Below are 24,920 nucleotides of genomic sequence, written 5' to 3' on the forward strand. Positions count from 1 at the left end.
GAAATAATAATTAATACATCTAAAAATTAAAAAAAAATATTATAAAAAGAGACAAATAAATTTTTAAAAATGATTTTAAAATTAAGAAGGGAGGAAGTACTATTTTTCGGTCCTTTATTTCCCTAGTAACTTAACCCAAGTAGAGGCTATCAGGGCAACATTGAAAGAACATTTACCTATACCAATGTATCTACCAATATGTGTAGGAATCTCTTTTGACAAACAATATATGCAAGAAATAAACACGAAGGAATTGAATAGGAGAAAATTAAGCTTGATTGCACAACTTGTTTGATTTTATTTTCCCCATTCTATTTTTTTCCCTTTAGAAATTTACCAAATTTTTATTCAAATAGCTGGAAGTATACTCTGGATATTAGCTCTTAATTATGAGAGGTTTTAATTAATTGATAGGCAACATCTTCAACCCGGCTTTTTGACAAAAATAGGTAAAATTAAAAAACTATTTACGTAAAACTATTTACATGAATAATTTTTCTTTTCGATGTCAATTATAATTTCAACTAATGTAAATCAATCACGTTTACAACCAATATAAAAAGTAATTTTTTTTATCAACTATAATTAAAAAGTAAAACCACTTTTGTCACTAAATATTTTTCATAATACATGCACCTTTTACATAAATAATTTTTTATTTTACCTATTTTGGTAAAAAAGTTCTTCAACCCAGTTGTGTGCGTAAATAATTTTTTATTTTATAATAAAAAGCAAGCTTCAAAATTACAGATCAATAGAGTCCAAGTAAGAGACAATGGGTGCTTCTTGCCCCATTCCTCATTGATATGTCTTTGCCCTTTTATGCACACACCTTTTCAAAATTAACCTTCAGTGGATGGCAATGGAACTCGCCTACGATATTCAGCTAGAGCCCACATTGGAAAAATATTTCTATACATTGGGTAATGCATCATGCAGTTTTTCAAGAATACTCCAGTGATTTCCTACCAGATCAATTAAGTCACAAAAAATAATAATTAGAAATAGAAAAACTGAATCCGGAGCATCATTTTTCATATTGCTTACAAAATACAATTAAGGATAGATCTTTAAAAAATAATCAAAATATTGAAATCTATATTTCAATTTTTCTTACATAGGAAACTGAAGCACGCGATCCAACTCTCACATCAACTCTTAGCACATATCAAGTATATGAGTAGCATGGGTCTGTTAGCATTTTCAGTTATTAGTTACAAGCACTTAGCGTTTTCTGTTTTTCTGGTATAACAACCGGCTTTCGCATTACCTTCTCTTTCTTCCATTGTATAAAAGCTTCTTCACTTAAGCTACAATATGATTCATGCAGTCATTTGATCACTCACGTGTGTAAACAGCATCATCTTCTCTCTCTCCTTTATGAGCATTTAATGTTTTCACATGGTATCAAAGCTCTTTTCATAAAGAGCTCTACTGCGCATTCATACCCAAGCTTTATTTCTTCTTTCTCTTCACGTTCATCACTATGAACGAATCAACACCAAATATGGAGAGTTACCTCTATCTCCATCCAAGCGAGAATCCAGCAGTGGCTCTCGTATCACCAGTTTTAGACTCAAGCAACTATCACTCATGGAGCAGGTCCATGGTCACAGCACTAAGCGCCAAGAATAAAGTAGAATTCATAAATGGGAAAGCACCAGAACCTCTGAGAACTGATAGAACCTACAGTGCGTGGAGTCGCTGCAATAATATGGTAGTATCGTGGATAGTGCATTCAGTATCGGTCGCGATCAGGCAGAGCATCTTGTGGATGAACAAAGCTGAGGAAATATGGAATGACTTGAAGTCACGATATGCGCAAGGAGACCTCTTGAGAATCTCGGACCTTCAACAAGAAGCTTCATCAATGAAACAAGGAACCCTTTCCGTCATGGAGTACTTCACAAAGCTTCGTATCATATGGGATGAAATTGAGAACTTCAGACCTGACCCCACTTGCTCTTGCACCATCAAGTGCACATGCTCAGTCCTTACCATCATTGCCCAACGGAAATTAGAAGATCGAGCCATGCAATTCCTACGAGGATTAAACGAGCAATACAACAATGTGAGATCTCACGTGTTGCTCATGGAACCCATGCCCACCATACCAAAGATCTTCTCCTATGTAGCCCAACAAGAATGTCAGCTATCAGGTATCAACTCCTTTTCAAATCTCAGTATTGAATCAAAAGAAAATGTTTCCATTAATGCCGTCAAGATTACTTGTAAATTCTGCGGACGAATTGGTCACACCGAAAGTGTTTGTTACAAGAAACATGGGGTACCCACAAGCTATGAAGGAAGAAGCAAAACCTACAACAGAAACGGGAAAACGTGTACCCATTGTGGGAAGATGGGACACACCATTGATGTGTGTTATAAGAAGCATGGCTACCCCCCAGGATACAAGTTTGGCAACAACAAAGTAGTAAATAACATCATAGAAGGAAAAGCTACGAGTAATCAAATGCAACGACAAGAGTCTCATGATTTGGTTCGTTTTTCACCTGAGCAGTATCAAGCTTTGCTCGCCTTAATACAACAACCATCTTCGGGAGGCTCAATCCCTACCCAATCCCAGGTTGCATCCATATCCTCATGCTCCACTAACACCTCACCAGGTACGATTCTTTCTCTCAAAACCACAGAATCTACCTCCTGGATATTAGATTCAGGAGCCACTGACCACGTCTCCTCTTCTTTGGCCAACTTTCACTCATATCATCAAGTTAATCCTATTATGGTTAAGTTACCAAATGGACACGAAGTTCATGCTACTCACTTAGGAACAGTACACCTCACCCCTTCCATTATATTGAACGATGTTCTATACATACCTTCTTTTAGCTTTAATCTCATATCCATATCCAAACTTATTTCCACAAACAACTATGAGTTAATCTTTTCCTCTAATACTTGTGTTCTGCAGGATACCAACACCAAAGCGAAGATTGGTACAGTTGAAGTGAGTCATGGGCTTTACCAGTTCATCTTAAAACCATCACACTCACGAACCATATGCTCCACCATTATTCACCCAAAATGTAATGTCATCCCTATAGATTTATGGCATTTTCGCATGGGTCATCCCTCTATAGAAAGGCTGCAAGTCATGCAAACTTATTATCCTTCTTTGCATAATAACAATAAGAACTTTGTATGTACTACGTGTCACTATGCAAAGCATAAACGATCATCCTTTTCATCAAGCACTTCACATGCATTAAGCATTTTTGATCTCATACATATAGATATATGGGAACCCTGTTCAAAGGTTTCTATGCATGGGCATCGTTATTTTTTAACCATTGTAGACGATCATTCTCGCTTTACATGGGTTTATCTAATGCAAACAAAAGCTGAGGCTCGAAAACTCATTATCACATTCGTTACATATGCTCAAATGCAATTTAATAAAACCATTAAAATCATACGTAGTGATAATGGTGCTGAGTTTCTTATGAATGATTTTTATGCTCAAAGGGGAATCATACATCAAACTACTTGTATAGAGACCCCTGAGCAAAACGGCATCGTTGAACGAAAGCACCAACACCTCTTGCATGTTACTCGATCTCTATTATTTCAAGCAAATCTTCCTCTTAATTTTTGGTATTTTGCATTACTTCATGCAACATATTTGATCAACTGCATCCCTACTCCTTTCCTCCATAACAAATCTCCCTATGAACAGCTATACACACGCCCTTGTGATATCTCGAACCTTTGGGTTTTTGGTTGCCTATGCTACATAAGCACTCTCAAATCTCACAGACAAAAGCTCGACCGCCGTGCCCACCCATGCATCTTCATAGGTTTCAAACCAAACACCAAAGGATATTTAGTATATGATCTCCATTCCCATAGCATAACCACATCCCGTAACATTGTCTTCTATGAAGACCACTTTCCTCTCTTCCCTGATACTCCAGAATCATCCACCCCTCCTACTTCTATATCATCTCTCCCATTCTCCAATAATCCCGACAGCTTTGAACACCCCATTCCACCCAATGACAATCCCTCATCCTCACATATACCTTCTCCTTTTCTACGATGTTCCACGAGACTAAAAAAGGCACCCACTTATCTCCAAGATTACTACCATGCACTCACTTCACAAGCTGATACCAATACGCGTGGAGTTAGGTATCCTCTACATTCTGTCCTATCCTACTCCCGCCTTTCACCTTCCCATAAACACTTTGTGATGTCAATATCGGTAAACACTGAACCCAAATCTTATGATGAGGCTTCCCAATTTGACTGTTGGATTAAGGCTATGCAGGCAGAAATACAAGCTCTTCAACAGAATCAAACATGGACCCTTACACCACTACCACCACACAAGACAGCTATCGGATGTCGCTGGGTATATAAGATCAAATATAAAGCAGATGGTACTGTTGAACGATACAAGGCGCGTCTCGTAGCCAAAGGATACACACAACTAGAAGGATTGGACTTTCTTGATACATTCTCTCCCGTGGCTAAGCTCACCACTGTGAGATTGCTTCTCGCTCTTGCTGCCCTTCACAATTGACATCTTAGGAAACTCGACGTCAATAATGCATTTCTTCATGGCGACCTTGACGAAGAGGTACACATGACTCTTCCCCCAGGTCTTCAGGTGCATGATCACAATCTAGTTTTCCGACTTCAACGTTCATTATATGGTTTGAAACAAGCAAGCCGCCAATGGTTCACACGATTCTCTTCTTTCCTCATCTCTCACGACTTTCGCCAATCTGCAGCAGACCATTCTCTTTTTCTCCACTTCAATAACAGTGATATCACTGTTGTGCTCGTTTACGTTGATGATATAATCATAGCAGGTAACAATCTCGACACCATCACGCATATCACAAACCTCTTTGATCAAACTTTCAGCATCAAGGACCTTGGCACCTTGAAGTTCTTTCTCGGTCTTGAAGTTGCTCGCAATAACAAGGGCATTCACTTATCTCAACGTAAGTATGTCTTGGATATCTTATCCGGCTCAGGCATGCTTGCCTCTCGACCCGCTTCAACTCCCATGGACTACTCCACCCGATTAACAGCCTTGATGGGCACTCCTCTATCAGAAACTTCTTCTTCCTCATATCGCTGGCTGATTGGAAGACTCATTTACCTCACCAACACTCGTCCCGATATCACTCATGCCGTTCAACAACTCAGCCAATATATGGCTCACCCTACTTCAGCTCACTCACAAGCAGCATTTCGTGTCTTATGATATCTCAAGGGCTCACCTGGTTCAGGCATCTTTCTTGCTGTCGACGGCCCTCTGCAACTCAAAGCTTTCAGTGACTCCGATTGGGCCGATTGCCGCGATACAAGGCGTTCCATCACCGGCTTCTCGGTATATCTCGGCTCATCCCTTATTTCTTGGCGTTCGAAGAAACAACCTACTGTTTCAAGAAGCTCCTCAGAGGCGGAATATCGGGCCTTGGCGTCTACAACATGTGAGCTTCAGTGGCTCACGTACCTTCTGCAAGACTTTCGGGTCTCCTTCCTTCAGCCCACAACCCTATACTATGATAATAAGTCCGCTATTCAAATAGCTTGTAATCCCGTCTTCCACGAATGAACCAAACATATAGAAATCGATTGTCATATCGTGCGTGATAAGGTGAATCAAGGATCCCTCAAACTGCTTCCTATCTCCTCGCAATTGCAGCTAGCTGACATTTTTACGAAGCCACTCTCACCCTCTTTGTTTCAAGATCTCTGTTCCAAGATGGGAATGCTGAATATCCATTCCCAACTTGAGGGGAGCTCTTAGCACATATCAAGTATATGAGTAGCATGAGTCTGTTAGCATTTTCAGTTATTAGTTACAAGCAGTTAGTGTTTTCTGTTTTTCTGGTATAACAACCAGCTTTCGCACTACCTTCTTTTTCTTCCATTGTATAAAAGCTTCTTCACGTAAGCTACAATATGATTCATGCAGTCATTTGATCACTCACGTGTGTAAACAGCGTCATCTTCTCTCTCTCTCCTTTATGAGCATTTAATGTTTTCACATCAACATCAAATTGAAATGGTAAATAATTAGGTTGTATTACATAGGAATTGCAAGTTTATTGTTGTATACATTTCAACTTTGTTGACATTTAAATTTTGTATTTTCCTTTTTTTATTGATTTAATTTATTCCTATATTATAAATTAGACTACACAATTTGAAGAGTGAGATTCTCAATTAAACATTCTCGGCATTCTCTTTTCTGTCTTTTGAATGTACAATTCATGCATTATCCTTGCAACTAGCCAAAACTTTCCTCTCTTGACCATCTCAAACTACACTTTTTTCTTCTTTATTTCTTCTTTATTTGTACATTTTATCTTAGTAATTTTGTATCTCTTTCAATAAACATCTTTTCTACCTGCCTCTAAATTGAATTAATTTTAATAGTTTTTTCTAAAAGAAATTACCAAAAGTTATAAAATAACCTTATAATATAATTTAAATTGTTTATGATAAATGTAAAATATAATTCATATATTGAAATATATTAATTAATTTATTATGAACTTTAATTATAATATATATTTATTATTTATATTAAATTTAATTATATAAAATAAATATTTATCTTGTACAAGGTATAGATTAGTATATTAACTCAACCGAAATTTTAAAGAGATAACTTGCCGAAAAAACTTAGGCGTTGTATTGTATGTTTTTGGATTATTTTGCAATTAAAATTATAATTTCACATTGGTAACATGTACCAATTTTCAATGTCTTTTAGCGAGGTGAAACTTTAATTTTAATTTGGAAACACCTAAGGTATCTCAATTATTGCACATAAGCGTTATCCCTAGTAATCTTCACGTTTGGTGTCTTATATTTTAAGATCCTATTTAATTTATCACTAAATAAGTTTATTAAATAAGATCTATTATCAATATCAAAGGTTGATATGCACCTGTTGGGGCCAATCACCTTCTTCCAACTGGGAATTAATGAGCAACTTTGCAGCTCGATGAAGAGGAGTAAGGTCTCTCTCTGACTGTACATAGAAATTTAAAAATAAAGGGAAAAAACTTATTACAAGATTTGATTGTAGTTACAACAACAAAAAGAAAACATTTTAAAATTTAAATCACGATGAAGTGAACCTATAATCACACAAACACGCACACATAAAAAGCAAACCTGTCCAGCATAAATTAGACCCATAAGAGCCCATGCTGTTTGTACAACGTTTGATCGACTTCCTTCAAGAGGTATGTATATCTGCATTGTTTTCATTAAAAAAGACATTATTACAATTATTATTATCATCAACTAAGGTTAAAGAGTAATTATTTAGTAACAACAATTCAATTACAAACCTTTTTTGGGCTTGAAAGATAACTCTCTCCCCACCCACCATCCTCTCTCTGTGTTGTAAGTAGAAATTTCACAGCCTTGCGAATGGCATTACAATTAGTGTAAGTCTTACCGGCAGCTGCTAGACCACCAAGTGCAAACCAAGAGCCATAAGTGTAGCAAACTCCCCAACATCCATACCATGAACCATTGGTTGTTTGTGTATCTTCAAGGAATTGAACTGCATTGACAATGAAATTCTTAATCTCTGTCTTCCTATGCTCTGGATATAGCTTCTGGAACAAAACTAAAGCTTGAATTGCAGATCCAGTGCACTCAACATATTCATGCTCAATTACAATGTCCTCAAAAAATTCAGTGGGATTGAGTAACTGAAAATTAATGAAAAAATTGATTAGTTTATTAATTGATGAATGGATTTTTATCAACCGATGAATATGTACATATTGCATTATTAATTAATATAATACTTACTTCCAACCATTCTTGAGCTCCTATTGGTTCCCATGCTGCTATACCACCTTTTTTACTCTACAATAATAAAAAAATGTAGTTGTGTCAAATGAAAATCAATTAGTAAAAGTAAAAAAATCAATTACCAAAGTCTTTTGCACAATCCCTACTTTCCCATTGATAAAAGATCAAGTAACAAAGAGAAGGGCAATTAGTTGATTGATTTATTAATTAAAAGCACATGGCCATGAATTTAAGTGAATATTGCAACATGGTACAGAACAAATTTCACCAATCTTGAACAAATGATGCGATGTTGGATTTGAGAAAAGGAGTCCATCATCAACATTAATTGGTTGCTATAAGAAATGTGTAGCAAATTTCTATAAAATATTTCATAGCATTAATATTGTTGAAATTTTTTATTCCAATAATTAATGTGGGCTAATATTATAAGATAATTATATTAGTTATTTATCATTAGTGTGCTTTATTTTATGTGATTAAATTAAGTGAGCCCGTTAGACAATTAAATCAGATGATATAAACTTAAATGAGTAGATGTCAGTGTTAACCTATTAGGGGATAATGAGAACCCTATTAGGTTAATACGCTATAAGAAGACTATGGTCCTCAATATATCGAGCCGTCACACATTGTTTCTTTTTCCCCATCTAAAGAGTTACGAAGGTCCTATTGAGAAATAAAAAAGTTCCAGTTGAGGAAGAATCATGAAGCCACCAGTTACACTGTTAGCTGGTTATCTGTTGTTTCTATCGTATTTCGTAACAAATACTAAGAAGAGTACATAGATCAGAAATCACCTAAGGATTGAGATTCTGCTGTGTTTGTTTGATCAATCATTATGCATTCAAGTATTCCTAAAATTCTTCTTGATAATCTAACGTAATATGTTCTTGGTGGTTATATTGGTATTTTATAAGGATCCTCTAAAATTCCAACAAGTGGTATCAGAGCCACCATTACTGTTTGATTATTGGGATTTAACATTATTTGATTCTTATTATACCTTAATTGCTTTGTTTTTATGAACCCTATTTTTTTGACACAACACATATTAATTGTCGGTAAATTCAAATATTGTCATATTGGATATTTGGTTTGAATTCGAGTGTTTTTTTTTTCCGGCATTGTGTTGGGGTTTATTGTTGCAAAACAATTATATTGCAATTTATCATGTATGCTTAAGTTTATTTTTTAATTGTTTTTATTATTGTCCTAAAATAATTTTTAGTGGGAGTCCTAAGGTGATATATGAGTAATCTGGGTATGCATCACTAGAAAGTAGTAAAACACATAATGTGCTAATTGAAGAGAACAAGAAACTACATATTTTCATATCGAAAGTCTAGAAGTTTAGAGATCATTGGGTATTCTAATTTTGATTTTTATGGAATATCTTAATAGCAATCACTCCACATAAGGATCCTTATTTAACCATATTGGTGGAGTTAATATTTTTTTATGAGACATCATACTATAATTTATTACAGCTAAATTATTGTAACTAGCTTGCTTGTTGTTGCCAACATTAAGAAGCCATCAGGTGTTTATTGAGATAATATCTTAACGGTCTTATTAAGGATTCAACCAAGTAAAAGTTTGTTGATAATATAAAATATTTGGTTGTTAAATAAAGAATTCAGAAAATACAAATTTGTATAGAACATATAGGGACTCATTCCATACTAGCAGATCTACTTACTAAAGGTTTGATACTTAAAGTTTTTTCATGAGCATACTGCTCTTGATAGTACCTTAGTTTAGTGAAATTCTTGCTTATGTTCTATATCTTATGGTTTACAAACATTTTGTTGTTTGGATTTTCTGCAGAAATAAAGTTGAAGTTTATCATTTCATTATAAGCTTGTTTTGTTTGCAATATTTATGTTTTGTTTGGATTGATCTCTATAAAGAATAAAGTTTGGACCAATTGGAAATACACATGACTGAGATCACATTACATGTAATTTTCATACTGCTTATCCATATTGACCTATGTCATTGACTGAGTGTATTGATGTGGTGGTCATTGAGGTTTAGTTACATTTGTTGTAGTGATGAAAGTCGTAGTGATTCCATTATTGATACATGAGATGGACCAAGTTATTAAGGTGGAAGTCTAAAGGTAAATAGCATATGGATGCGCGCTTAAGGATTTTGATATAATCGTTACAATATGTGGACCAAGTGGGAGATTGTTAGAATTTTCTATTCTAATAATTAATGTTGGATAATATTATAAGACAATCATATTAGATATATGTCATTAGTGAGTTTTATTTTATGTGATCAAATTAAGTGAGCCCATTAGAAAACTAAATCAGATGATATGGACTTAAATGAGCAAATGTCAGTGTTGGTCCATTAGGGGATAATCGGAACCCTATTACGTTAACACGCTATAAGAATGCTATGGTCCCCAATATACCGAGTCATCAGACATGGTTTCTCTTCTCCCCATCTGAAGAATTATGAATGTCTTATTGAGGAATAAAGAAGTTTCGGTTGAGGAAGAACCGTGAAGCCACATGTTACGTTGTTAGCCAATTATCTATTGTCTCTACGACATTCCGTAATGGATCCTAAGAGATCATAAATCACCTACAGATTCAGATTTCACTGTATTTATTTGATCAATCATTATGGATCCAGATATTCCTAAAACTCTTCTTGATAATCTAACATAATGTGTTCCTAGTGGTTATATTGGTATTTTATAAGGATCCCCTAAAATTCCAACAAACATTTCTTTAAATTTGTTGGAAATTGAGATTTTTCCAAAAACTACATCTAAATTTTTTGATGTTTTTGTAATTCCAAATTTCTTGCAAGAATGGTAAAAGTTGCTTGTGTTAAGAAATAACTAGTTGTAGGTTAAATTTCTTGTAAGAATTGTAAAATTTGCTTGTGTTAAAAAATAGCTAGTTGTAGGTTAACGATGTTAACTTTTGCATATTTGTAAAATGAGTCATGATTGTTCTAATGCTTTGTTCAATAATAGACTTTTATAGATTTTAAATTTAAGCAACTTACTGTAACACTTATAGTGTTATGTTTAAATGTAATATACATCAAAGCAAATTTTTATTTGTCTTCTTTGTGTTTGATGAGTTTCCTTCCAAATCTCTGTGTTTAGTTTTTCTATCCAAATTTAATGGTACTTGCCTGAAGTGACAACAAGATATTGACTGAATCATAAAATCTTTCAGGTTTCACTTTTTCTCCCACAATCTCTGGTGACAACTTTGATAGAAGAAGACAACACTAAAACACAGAAGAACTTTAATTAGTTATATTAACATATATTTGTAATTGATAAAGCTTATTATTAAATTAATTGATTTTTCACGAGCTAAGTTGTCAGATACCTTTAAACCTTCTGCAGTGCAATCAGAAACTTGCCATCCATGGTCTTGATCTGAGAATGTCCAAGACCCTTTAGTAATATGACGATACATACTCTTAAAATCTCCTGAAGGGTTGTCTCTCACCTTTGAAATAAGAATGTCAATTCATTACTACTATGTAAAGCTAACAAACATACTCTTAAGTAATCTAATGAACACTAACTTAATAGTCAATTATAAATTAATATGCATTGCAATTAGAATACTATAATTATACTAGTTATAATTAATATTGTTAGTCAGACAAATTAGTTAGTAAGTAATAAATTTTTTGGTTGATTAATGAATTGCATAATTTGAATAAACTATATTCACTGGGGAATTTACCTTCCTTATAGGAGAATTATGATTCTTTTATGTACTTATCATAAAAATTAAACACACCTGAGACTTCTTGATGAAATCATGCCCTTTTGCAAGTGAATGGCCAATTTCGTCAATTAGCTTAGTTGCAAGCAAAGCTTGAACTGCAAAACCAGCATCCCATTCTTGACTACCAAAACTCTACATCATATACGTAAGTGATTAATTAATTAACTAATTAACTAATACATCCTAATGGTTATAATAACACACATAGACGTACTTGCATGGTCATTCCATCTTCAGAAACCCATAAGTAATCTGAGACCCTTGCAAGATGCTTCTTAAAGGCATCTCCCTGTGGATCTTCAACCCAACAAGCAAGCATACATAGAACCTGAAAAACATATACATGTTTAGCATAGTTGAATGAGTTTCCTTCTTGAAGAGGAAACTAATTTTTCTCATAAGGCTAAACAATCAAATTAATGCATTATTGTTATGACACCTACCTTTTCCACACACCCAATAGTTATGTATCGACTATTCTCATCTTCGTAATGAATATGGTTCATTGTTACTTGAAGGGCCTTTTCTCTAATTAGTTTGTTGAAAGGCCAACAAGTAAGTAGTGGCTCAGTAAACATGTATAGACTGTCCCATACTAGGTCTTGTATCAAAGAATGAGGATAATAAAGATCTTCCTGTGATAGATAGAATGAACAATTATCAGTTTCATGATAAAGAGAATGTGTACATACACACATTGCGATTGATTAAATATTAGTTTTCTCACCTTTGCACATTGATGACGCACTTTTTTCCAATTAACTTTTTCATAAGGCTGAGTAAAGAGCTCTTCTCTCAATTGTAAGATGAGTGGTGTGATTGGACCCACAAACCTTTTCCCATATAAGACATAGGCATATATACCAATCGACAATAACACCACATTTTAGCTACAATAATTATGGTGAAAATGAGATTCAATGATTAAACATCGTATATTCAACAATTTAAACATATATTGTTGAATAAAGAGTGACAAAATAAAATAAAATAAACTCAACCTGGATGCATAGGAAGAAACGAAGGAATAATCCAAAACTCTGGGGGCATTGGGTTGCTTCCACACCAATCAAATACACCAAGTATCTACAAGAGTAGGATCCATTTAAACCATACATACTAGCTAGTTTGTGTATTTATATTTATGTAAAACTGAATGTGATACCGAAAGCCAAGTTTTCCCCCATGAAGGGATGTGTGTTACACCACCATGATCATGAATCCACTTTTTTCCTCTAGCACATGCATTTTCATGACCTCCATTAGGCCCTTCTCCAAGAATTCGCATACATATATAGTTTAGTGTAGTACCAAACATGGTGCTATGACCCTCTATGTGTAGTCCCCATCCTCCATCTTCATTCTTTAAATTGAAGAACAAAATGGACAATATTAATTATTCTTTGTTGCAATGAACAAATTTTAAACTTCACGCATATACATCATCAAGTTAATTAAATGATACAAGAATTTTGAAAACAAAAAATGTTACAACTCTCTCTCTCTCTCTCTCTCTCTCTCTCTCTATATATATATATATAATCATGCTTGATTGGGAAAATGAATCTTGAAATTGAATAGGTATACCTGGTGATAGTATATGTAACGGAGAATCTCTTTTCGATACTCTTCTGGGAATACCAAATCAAGATGCCCTGTAATGTACATACAAAAAACCTGCAATGTTTTGAATAAGTAAAAATTAATATCGATTAATGTTGTTTTAGTTGAATTTTATCGATGATTAATCTTTAATTACCTTAATGGATTTGAGTCCAGTTTCGTATATGATGTTTAAATTTATGTCCTAGTTAATATTTCATAATTATTTTATAAAAAAAGAAACTACTTATGACCAAACATTAATTGAATTTTTTTATTCTTAATCAGTGTCCCATGTTCAATGTTATGTACAAATACCAAAGTTTCCAAACTTCGAATTTCTATGTTCATTTAATGGTCTAGTATATCTTAAATTGACAAACTCTATTGTTTTATTATTGAATAAATCCATATTTCAATCTTTAATAAAAGATTAGTACCATAAACCAAAAAAAAAATAGCTCCATAAAAAATAGAATGAAGTTAGTAACTTTTTACTAATTTATTACTTAATATTCTATTAATTTTAGTTTATTTAAATACTTTTAAAGAAATTAAAATTAATTGTTTCACAATTTGATATATTCTAAACATGCATCATAAACTATTTTTTTTATTATTTGACTTCAACTAATATAACTATATGCAATAATAATAATTTATAAATTAACAATATGTTTAGACACCCTTTTAGAACAGCATAAAATCACATCAATTAATTCTAGTGAAGAAAAAAAAGTGAAAACTATAATTATTTAGTTCTAACTTAATGTAAAATATCACATAACACCACAAAACCAAACATGCTATAAATATATTATAAATTTGGTCAGAGAAGACCAAAAGTGATTACTTTTATTTTTCAAAAGAGTAAAATATGAGTACACTAAAACAATGTTTATTGAGTAGAATTGACATAAAGAAATTAATAATTATTTTTCCTATTGTACTCTTAAAGCTTCATCTCAATAATTTATGTAAGGGAAGTTTGCATTAGAGATAGATTAGGTCTATAAATTCATATCTTAGTGAAAAACAATATGAAAAACATCTAAAAAGCTACACGTAAGTTATATCTTTTTAATTTAAATTGAAGTAATTAAATTAATTTAAACTATGAATTCACAACTTATCAAACTCAACCAAATTAATTAACCCAAAGGGTTGGTGCAAAGGTATAAGTTCTCATTGCATTCACATGTAGGAAAATGATTTATTTAGCGAGATAATCCATGTTTGATTATGTTCGTGTGTAAAATTTTCTTGGGTCAGTAACAACAATGTTATGAAAACTGGTTCGGCCTTGCTAGTCAGACAGGTCCAACCGGGATCCAGTGATCTAACCAAGTCGGTTTCACTATTGGTCTATTCATGCATGTGGCTTGGGATGACTCGGCCAAACCTGACCAGTTTTGAGGGAACCCAATGACCCGACCGGTTTTACAAACCCGAACTGGCAGTGTGCACATAAAAAAAAATTGGACCACTAGTACAACATTGTTTTGATGTCTCATTATCAATCCAAAAAGAACAAAATAATGCATTTGAGATTGAGTGTTTGTCACTATCCCTAAAAATCTCAGTCTTACTCGAACTAGCCAGAGACCCCTTATTTTCATCTTCATTCTTCATGCTTGAGCTCGCCACTGCACTTGGTCTGCAATTTGTTGGTCACCACACACTTGCCAACTGGGTCTGCAAATCGTCGCATGAAGCCACGAACTCCCTCGACGCCGTGCACTTGGGTCAGCACTTTGCAACTTGTCGTCGCACCTGGGTCTCATTTTCGGTGGTGAGTTCTCCATTTCTCCTCCACCTAGTTTTAACTTTATTTTTTTGCTTATGCTTTTATTATTTTATGCATTGGTGTTATTGTTTTGGGGAAAAAACTCGTGTTTTGTTATGCTTATTTATAAATTATAATTCAATTGATATTTGACATTTTTCAATTGCAAATGTTTGTAAATTCATTAATGTAAATATGTAATGCACTTATGCTTATTTATAATGCCACTATTATCTATTCTTGTAGAGTTGTAGACTCTAGTAAGTAGTAGGTAGTAACTGCTATTTGAGTTAATTTTGTTGAGAATCTGAGATTAGTAAATTCACTTAGTTTAGTTCATTGTGTCTATTCTTGTAGTCATTCACTCATTGTTATTGATATTTGATAATAATTGTCTAATATATAGTAATAGCTATTGATGTATGAGAATCTAAGTTAATGTACTTATTTGGAATTCAATACCATATATGATCACTAACTCATAATTAACTTAGTCTTTTTACAATTTTAGGGGGTGTTTGGTTTGGTTGTTTTCTGTTTTCATTTTCACTGGAAATAGAAAATGATGATGGAAATGTGTTTGGTTGGATTTTTGTTTTCATTTTCAATGAAAATATTTTCCCAAACAAACCAAAAACTGGAAACAATAAAATATCATTTTTAGTGTTTTCAGTTGAAACTAGGAACCTCATTTTGGGTAAAATAAAAATGCGGTGGCAAGTAATGTAATTTTAAACAAATCTAAAAATACATTTCCTTTTGAAAACGTATTTTCAGTGTTTTTATTTCTTGAAAGCAGATAATAAGAAGTCAAACCAAACATGTTTTCAGAATTCTAATCTTTTGAAAATAAAAGCAGTTTTTAGAAAATGAAAACAAGAAATGAAAATAGAAAATGAAAATGCAAACCAAACATACCCTTAGTTATTTGGAATTTCTTTGATTGCTAATGTTTGCAATTAGACTTGAAGATGTTATCTGTTGAAGCCCCATTATCTCAAGCATCATCCACTCCAAATACTTCTCAGAATGTTAGAAAGAAAAATGATCCAGCTTGGGGACATTGTAAACAAATTAATGAGGGTGCTACAAAAGTGACAATGATGTGTATTTATTGTGATAAACGGGTTAAGGGAGGTATTATTAATAGGTTTAAGGCTCACTTGGTTGGAAGCCCAAGTAAAGGCCTGCAAGAGAGTTCCTACTGATGTCCAACATAAAATGAAGCAACTACTTGAACAGTTTGAAAAAAAAAAGAAAGAAAAGAAAAGTGCAGGAAAAATCTTAGGACAGTAACACATTTGAAATGGATGAAGACCCTATGAGAATAGGTAAGGAATTAAGAGGAACTCCAAAACCACTAGTTTTTTCCTAGTCTCAAAAGGGGAAGAACACTCCTCATGTAGATGACTGTTTCATGCCTAGAAAAACTCCTGGAGCTCAACCTAGCTTGAAGAGTGTCTTGCAAAATAAGCAAATTGTAGAAAATTATGACAAAGCCATTGAAGAGTGTCTTGCAAAAGATGTTGTTCAAACATTCTAACCGATAATGTTTCAAATTATGTTGTTGTTGGTAGGTTATTGGAAAAAAAGTTTCCTAAGTTACATTGGTCTCCTTGTGCTGCTCACTGCATTAATTTGATGTTGCAAGACTTTGGGAAATTTGAGGAAGTAAGTGAGATTGTTTCACATGCCTAAAAAATTACCAAGTACATATATTATTAGTTATTGATAATTGCTATGTATACATAAATGTGGTAATTAAATCACACAAAAATTATCTAATTTATTCCTCTTTTATTGCTTCTTTTTGTGTTAAACATTAAGATTTTGACATCTTCTGAGTTTTTATCTAGTAGGTGCTCAAACTAGTAAATTTATAGTATTTTTGGTGGTATATTCTTTTTGTAGAGACACAACAGAAGGCCTGGAAGAGGGTTGAAGAATTAGAGCAGCTTGCTTAGTGTGTCAGCAACCAATTAGCGTGAGGAGCCAACTTGGAAGCCAGGCTTAGCGCGTCTTTGGCGGCTTAACCAGCATTTGGGACCAAATAAGGAGCTAGGGCACAAGAGAAGAGGGAGAATCCACTCACTTGGGGACCCTTTCCTCCATTTTCTTTCATTCTCTTCTGCACCTTTTGTTTCCTTTTTGTATTAGTAAGCCTCTCATGTCAATGAGAGACTAAACCACCCATTGTTAGCAGCTCAACAACCAAACACTCTTAATGTAATAATTATAACTATCTATTTAATGCTATTTTGATATTATTGTCTCTTTTTTGTACTTAATATCATGTTTACGGTTTGATCACCCATGACTCTTTGAATATTTGTGTTAGTTAATTTGAGTGCAGATGTTTGTTATTATTTGTTGTTTGATTATGTTATGCGCTCAGTGCATGTGTGTGCGCTTAGCACATAATGGATGTTTTGATAGTTGCGCTGAGCCTGCACGTCACGCTAAGCCCCTTTGTTTTGAAATATTTTGTATTTGGGCTAAGCGCGCAAGTGTAGACTAAGCACGCATGGGCAACTAGCTAAGCCTGCATGTTGCGCTAAGCCCAAAAACCCCTTTGTTTTGTAATATCTCGAATTGGGCTAAGCGTGCAGGCGCACATGATGTTTTGATAGTTGTGCTGAGCCTGCATGTCACGCTAAGCCCAAAGGACTCCCTGTTTTGAAATATTTTGTATTTGGGCTAAGCGCGCAAGTGCAGACTAAGCACGAATGGGCAACTAGCTAAGCCTGCATGTCGCGCTAAGCCCCAAAACCCCTTTGTTTTGTAATATCTCGAATTGGGCTAAGAGTGCAGGCCCAGGCTAAGCGAGGCATGCATTTTTGCTAAGCCTATGGTGCTCGCTAAGCGGATTTTGCAGGAAATTTCCTCCTGCAAAACTCGCTAAGCCCCATATGGCGTGTTAAGTCCAATAATATCTCTGGAGTTGCAATTTAATTATTTGGGCTTAGCGCGCAAGTTCAGGTTTAGTGTGCAAGTTTAGGCTTAGCGCACAAGTTTGGGGTCAGCCAAAAAAAAATCAAAATTTCTTGTAATTTTAATTTGGTGTGTCTCCTACGCTGTAGACTTAGCGCGCACTTATGCACTAAGCCCACTGTGCATTTATGTTTGTTTTGTTTTATGGAGCACTAAGAGCGCACATGTGTGCTTAGCACACCACTCCCTCATGCCTTATTTCATTTTTTGTTACTTTTTAAATTTGAATTCTTTATTATGTTTAATTTTTCATGAAAGACATGATGATGCATTTTGGGTAACTCTGATAGTTAACACTTTTTGAGGCATGTTTGGTTGAATTGATTGCATGACTGAGACATTGCGTACTGGTTATTAATGTTGTGAAATTTTCAATTTTTGAGTGAGCACATGCTGTTGAGTGATGGTTTTGTAAATTAAATGCGCATGAGTGAGTTGGTTAGCTTGCATGACAGGAAATTGTGGATGAAAAACTAAATGCTTCACATTAACGTGTGAGTTGTGTGCACCTTAATTGCAAGAGAACGACTGATTTCATTTTCTCGATTTTGCATGATTCTTGAATTGCTTGAGTGCATACGTGATGTGGATATGATCAAGGCCTTGTTGTTTATTTTAATTTCAGTCACTTAGCCAAATAATTACTATTAATGAATGATTGAATCCCTTGCACCCTTTAGAGTCTAAATGTGAATGAATTTTGTCATTGAACCTTGAGATGAATGCAGATACTACTGTTGTGCACCGTGTCTTAGGTTATAGGAAAGCACTGTTATGGATCAAGACAAATTTGTCCTAAATTTGGGGGAGTGCCTTGGAAAACTTGTGTTGCAGCGATATATAGTAACAATTATACAAAAAACCAGAATGACATTCTGTGGTAGTCTAAAAAAAACTAATAAAAAAACAAAATATGGAGAAATAAGAGCTGGAAGCAAATGTTTACCAAGGAATCCTTGTGTGCTATTAAGTGTGGCATGACAATAAAGGTTGGTGGTTTTGAAAAAAGTGGTATTTCAAGTAGATAGGAAATGAGAGAGTGCTCTCCTAGAACCTAAGTGTTTGAATAAAAAAAAAACCATGATTTCTTGTTAGCCCAACCACGTTACAAGCCTAATAAAATTCTTAGTGATCCATATTGTGTGTGTGCAATAACATTGAATGAGATGATCTGTAAATATAAGAATTATAACTTCAGTCAGTTTAAATGAAACACACATAACTTAAAACACTTGTGTGCTTCAAAGAAACACTAGCCTTGTGAGGAGTGAAACATAATTGATCTTTCTTTGATACTTGCCATACTTGCCAACCTATTTCAATCTCTGAGTGCATTCTTTGCATGATTCCATCATGAAAACCATGACAAGTGTGAACTTGAGGGTTGGAAGTTGAAATTGTTTGAAAAGTATGCAATTATCTCAGTTATTGTGGTTGGTTACATTCTAAACATTGTCATTAACCTGACTTAGTGTAGTTTTGCTTACTTTTGCTTGAGGACAAACAAAACTTTAAATTTGGGGGAGTTTGATAATTTCTATATATACGTAAATGTTGTAATTATCTGATTTTTCCACCTTGTATTCCTTCTTTTTGTGTTAAACATTAGGATTTTGACATATTCTGAGTTTTTATCTAATAGATGCTTAAATTGATAAATTTATAGTATCTTTGGTAGTATGTTTTTTTGTAGAGACACAATAGAAGGTTAAGAAGGGGGTTGGAGAATTGGAGTAGCACGCTCAGTGCGTCAACAACCGCTCAGCGCGAGAAGCCAACTTGGAGGCCAGGCTTAGTGCGCATCTGGCGGCATAGCGCGTGGTCACTTATGCCAGCTAGACTTTGCATGTGCGCTCAATGCGCACATGCAGGCTTAGCGCACAATCAATGACAAAAAACATGATTGTAGTGCGTTTTAAAGGAAAAAAAGGAAGAAACCAGAAAACAATTTTTTTGGGACCAAATAAGGAGTTAGGGTACGAGAGAAAAGGGAGAACCCACTCACTTGGGGACCCTTTCCTCCCTTTTCTTCCACACCTATTGTTTCTTTTTTGTATTAGTAAGTCTCTCATGATAAAGAGAGGGTAAACCACCCATTGTTGGGAGCTCAACAATCAAACATTCTTGATGTAATGATTTTAACCATCTATTTAATGCTATTTTGATATTATTGTCTATTTTTTGCGCTTAATATCATGTTTATGGTTTGATCACCCATGCTCATGTGGTGTTATAGGGTTTATGCATTGGAAAATGTTTATCTCCTAAGAACTTGCAAAGAACATCTAGGTAATCTATGTCAAGGGATAGAATGATATTATTTAGCCTTATTTATGCATCTTTATTCTTAAAGCAAATTATTTGACGTAGCTCTTAAGGGATTAGGAGTGAAATTAGGTACTTTAGGCTCTTTCACATCAGGGATCATGGTTAGGGTAGGTTAACGGGTGAAGGTAATAATCAGAATAACGTTAAATAGTGAAAAATCCTTAATGTTGCATCAAGAGTAGTTTCGGTAGGCTGAGTCCCAACAATTGAGTTAGATTTTCTTCATACATTTGAATTGATTTGATTACTATATTGATTATTTATGAGCAAATAGCTAATATTACAAAAAGATAATGATTAAGGATAAAGTTCTTCAATACATATATAATTCATGCTTTATTTTATCATGGGCCAACCAACTTCGTTAATCTTGGTGATATTATATGGAAAAATATTGTTTGGTGGTTTGGTATATTACATTAGGGGTGTTTATGATGCGATTTAATTCAATTTTTAAATAAAAAATATTCAAATTAAATATAAAATAAAAATGCGGTTTACTTTAATTTAGTTTAAATATAACATCAAATTCTGATCGAATTTAACTAATCTTTTATAGTTTGATTTGATAGTTTTATTTTTTAATTTAATTATTAAAATAATTTAAAATCTATCAATTAAACTTATATAATTATTATGCTATATTATTTTAAAAATGAATTTTATTTTATATTAAATTTTATTTAACATATTTTAGTTGAAAATAATTATTTTCACATTTATTTATCATTATTATAAAATGATATTACCAATTATTTTTACAATATAATAGTAATTTATGCATCACTTAATATTTAACACTATTTTTTTAACATATTGATATATCTTTTTTAACATATGAAAACAAAATATGATTCTTGATCATATAAGAAAAGAAAATATAATAAATTATTCAATACTTATTATTAATTACCACAACAAAAATTATATATTATTATAAAATTATTATAGAAAAAAATATACTATAAATCACATACTATAACCATTATAAAATTTAAATAATATTATCTACAATATGCTACACATCCATTAAATAAATCCATCTAATTGTAATGTGCAATTTGGTTTGATTTTGATAACAAAATCTAAAAATCGAGTCAAACTATACAAAAATATACAATTTTTTTATTTAAACTGTTTTTAGTTATTTTTTTTTAATTTAAAAATTTAAAATTAATTTGATTCCATTTTCAACACCCCTAATTACATCGATATAACATATGAGTTTGTATTGCAAAGCACCGTTTGTTATGTTGAAGTGGTTATCCCTTGTATAGGCAGGATAGTGCATTAATGTCATTTACTGGTTTGTTTTTATGCCTTGTGTTAGGAGGCCTAATCTCATCTGTAATTTGTGTTTGAATTGGGCATCCCTTGTGCTTAATTCAGATATTCTAATACAAGCTTGGTGAAATTATAGTGAGCTATTAGATAAAAAAATTAAAATCAATTAAATATGATTTATTCGAATTATTATTACTCCTAAACTCCATTCAAATGGACCTGTGAACGTGCCTAAATTTACTTTTTATTGACTGAATTTCAGCACAATAATATTATCTAAATTGTTTATTTTTTTGGCTTTATTTTATTTTTAATTTATCGGATATTATTTTTTGTATTAAAATTATTGATATTTTATTTTTTCTTGATATTTTAAAATAATTGATGCATTACAAATTTTAAGTTTCATTAATTTTCTTCCACATATACTCATAACTCATAAGCAACTAATACTACACTTGTAACCTATTTAAACAAAACATTTGAAATAATGATATTTAAAAGTTAACTCTTTGGATTCTAAATTTGATATTCATAAGCAATTAATACTACACTTGTAACCTACTAGCTTCCTATTTACCAGAACAAACTTTTCAAATTTATTTGTTTTTTTAAAAGATCCAATTCATTATATTTCTTTCATTAATTATTTTTAAACTCAAATATTTTAATTGAATAAGAAAAGATTAAAGTTATATTTGACTTGCTATTTATAAGAGAGGGAAACACTAATAATTAATGACAATTGTATGTTTGAAAAAGTATACCCTTTTGATTCATATCTATAACACATATTTTTTCTGATCTCAAATATAAGAAAAAAATATGACACATTGATTAATAATGTTAATTAATTATATTTAATTGTATCAATTTTAATTAAAAAATATTTTTTTAATTTATCTTTTATTGAAACTTGGTATCAAGGATAAGAAAAGAGACATTGAAACTAACATTTTAATTAAATGAATAGTATTTTATAGATAGTAAAATTAAAAAAAGTTAAGTTAATTAAAATTTTCTTATATTTAAGACCAAGTAAATATGTTTTTTTCCTTATATTTGAGACTAGAGGGAATAGTCAACACATTTTTGTGTCCTTATTATAAGACTTCATTTCATTTCTTTTGTACATTAATTATTTTTTTATATTAAAATACTCTAAATTATTCTTTACCTCTCCTATGGAGATGGGAGAAGATGAATATTGAGTAGGTTCTCAATAAAGTTAATTATAAATTTGGAGAAATACTATAACTATAATTTTTTAATTTTTTAATAAGCATAAATGAGTCAATTATGTCTCATAATTAGAGATATAGAGAGTATAAATTTAAAGCAAATTTATAATTATCAACTAAATTAAATTTTTTTGGTGAATTAGATTATAAATAGAAGAATAATTAGTATTTAAAAAATGACATTTGAAAAAACAAATCAATTTACACCCTATTTACTAAAATAAGGATATTTCAAAGTAAACGTAAACAAAAGACAAAGGAGTAAACATGTCTAGTTTTGACAAGTTCATGCAACTACATTTAATTGCTATATCCCTTTCCAAATTTTTAGTCATAAAAATTATAACTATTTTATTTAATTTTGAAGCAAAAATTCATAAATGTAATATGATGAAAAATCAATTTATCATTTTTGACTTTTTCTTATTCCGTGATTCTAAATGCACAGATTTTTCTTAACCAGATGGAAAGTTGGATAAACATTTCGTTAAATGGTTAAATAAAATAAAAATTATATTAATATTGAGTAATTAATTAGTACTTACCAAAGGAGGCAGAAAAAACAGAGGACCTGCAATTTGTGCAGGCCAATGGCCATCACTGGTCTGCAATGCTGATAGGTGGTGTGCGGCTCTTCTCAACGTGCTTATGACTTTTTCGTATGTTATTTCTTCTCCATCTTCTATCTTCACACTAGGTATTGATTGTTTGAAGTTTTTTTCTCTCAGAATCTACACGTGGCGGGAAACATAAGTGAAAATTAGTCATATTTATAGATGGCAAAAATAAAATAGCACAGATATTAAATAATGAAATATTATTATAATGATTATGTATATTAAATTTAAATATTTATAGATATTGGATTTTACAATTGAAGTTTATTTATATTAAAAAAATTATATATGAGAATACAGTTATTTTTAAAATTATATTAAATTTTGTGGACGTGATTTATTTAAAAAAAGAAATTGAATCTAAGAGTTGAATTGTTCTGTAGGGGAAATAAATTTATGGCATTCCATTACCGATCAAAGAAGCAATACAAGTAGGGATATAGGGATATTGTCGAGGACATGGTTCCAAGCATGAGATCGTGATGCTCTAACTAAATAGTGAATAGCATGATTAACTTGTCTTTTTACAAAACTCACTTTAAAGTTAAATTGCTATTGAATAGTATAAATATGATTATTTATTCCTTAAAAAATAGAAGCATCTCTGTGCATGAGTATATATATTCTTTATTATTAAATTAAGGAGAATGAGTTGAGGATTAAATTTGATGTTTATGAAAGGACTTTTTTTGTTGTTGTTTTGGATAAAAGAAAGACCAGTGATGGCCAATGGCTTGATGTCACAACAAGAAAGTGTTCATGCATGAAAAAAGAAAGACACTAGAGATGTAAAATGCAAACTTGAAAGAAAAGTAATTATTTGTTAGGTACTGTTTGGTACCTGAAAACGCCAAAGGAGATCACCACATGCCTTGACCTTGAAGCGATTGTTATAAAAATTTTGACGAGCTGCTTCAACTTGAGCTCGTTCCTCTGGAGTTCCTGCCTCAGGATCAAACTCCCATGTCTGTCTTCCTACAAAATTGTTTGTGCTGAAAATGTATGGGTCTTTTCCACCATCTGCTATCTTCAGCCTCCACATTTTGTTGCTTTCTCTTAATATGCTATAATGCCACAGTCAATTGATGCACCTAACTGCATGAAAATACGAAGCAACTGATTAAAGACATGTTTTACTAACCATTCAAAAAGTATTGTTTTTCTTATGTTGAAAATATTTTTAGAGAATAAACTCGATTTCTTGACATGCTTAGTTAGTTATCCTAAAATAACTTTAGCAAATTGATTTTTTTTTTCCTTCTGGAAGCTCAGTTTTGTAAATACAAAACTTAGGTTGCTTTTAAAATCTGTCCTCGAATCTATGTTTAACTCAAACATAAGTGTGTAAACTTTAATTCAAACATGAATTAAATAGCAGGTGAATCACACACTCAACTCCCAACTCCCAACAAAACAGCTTCAATTCTTATACGCCTACACAAAACACGAAACCTGGTATATTTCATGC

At 32.5% G+C, this 24,920-nt stretch overlaps 1 protein-coding gene across 1 annotated transcript; it reads right to left on the reverse strand.

Moving 5' to 3' along the window:
* Positions 1-717: 717 nt before the first annotated feature.
* LOC100809670 (beta-amyrin synthase) lies at positions 718-24,793 on the reverse strand. Its single transcript, XM_014773722.3, is given in 17 exon segments — positions 718-965; positions 6,941-7,024; positions 7,171-7,251; positions 7,350-7,718; positions 7,822-7,878; positions 10,990-11,088; positions 11,193-11,315; positions 11,616-11,735; positions 11,818-11,931; positions 12,047-12,238; positions 12,331-12,452; positions 12,455-12,493; positions 12,605-12,689; positions 12,769-12,966; positions 13,191-13,280; positions 23,381-23,566; positions 24,294-24,793. Coding segments are annotated over 17 exon segments (2,283 nt in total). The 5' UTR covers positions 24,495-24,793; the 3' UTR covers positions 718-842.
* Positions 24,794-24,920: the final 127 nt, after the last annotated feature.

This window comes from Glycine max, chromosome 3 (genome assembly GCF_000004515.6).
Source record: "Glycine max cultivar Williams 82 chromosome 3, Glycine_max_v4.0, whole genome shotgun sequence".
In the NCBI taxonomy this organism is placed as follows: domain Eukaryota; kingdom Viridiplantae; phylum Streptophyta; class Magnoliopsida; order Fabales; family Fabaceae; genus Glycine; species Glycine max.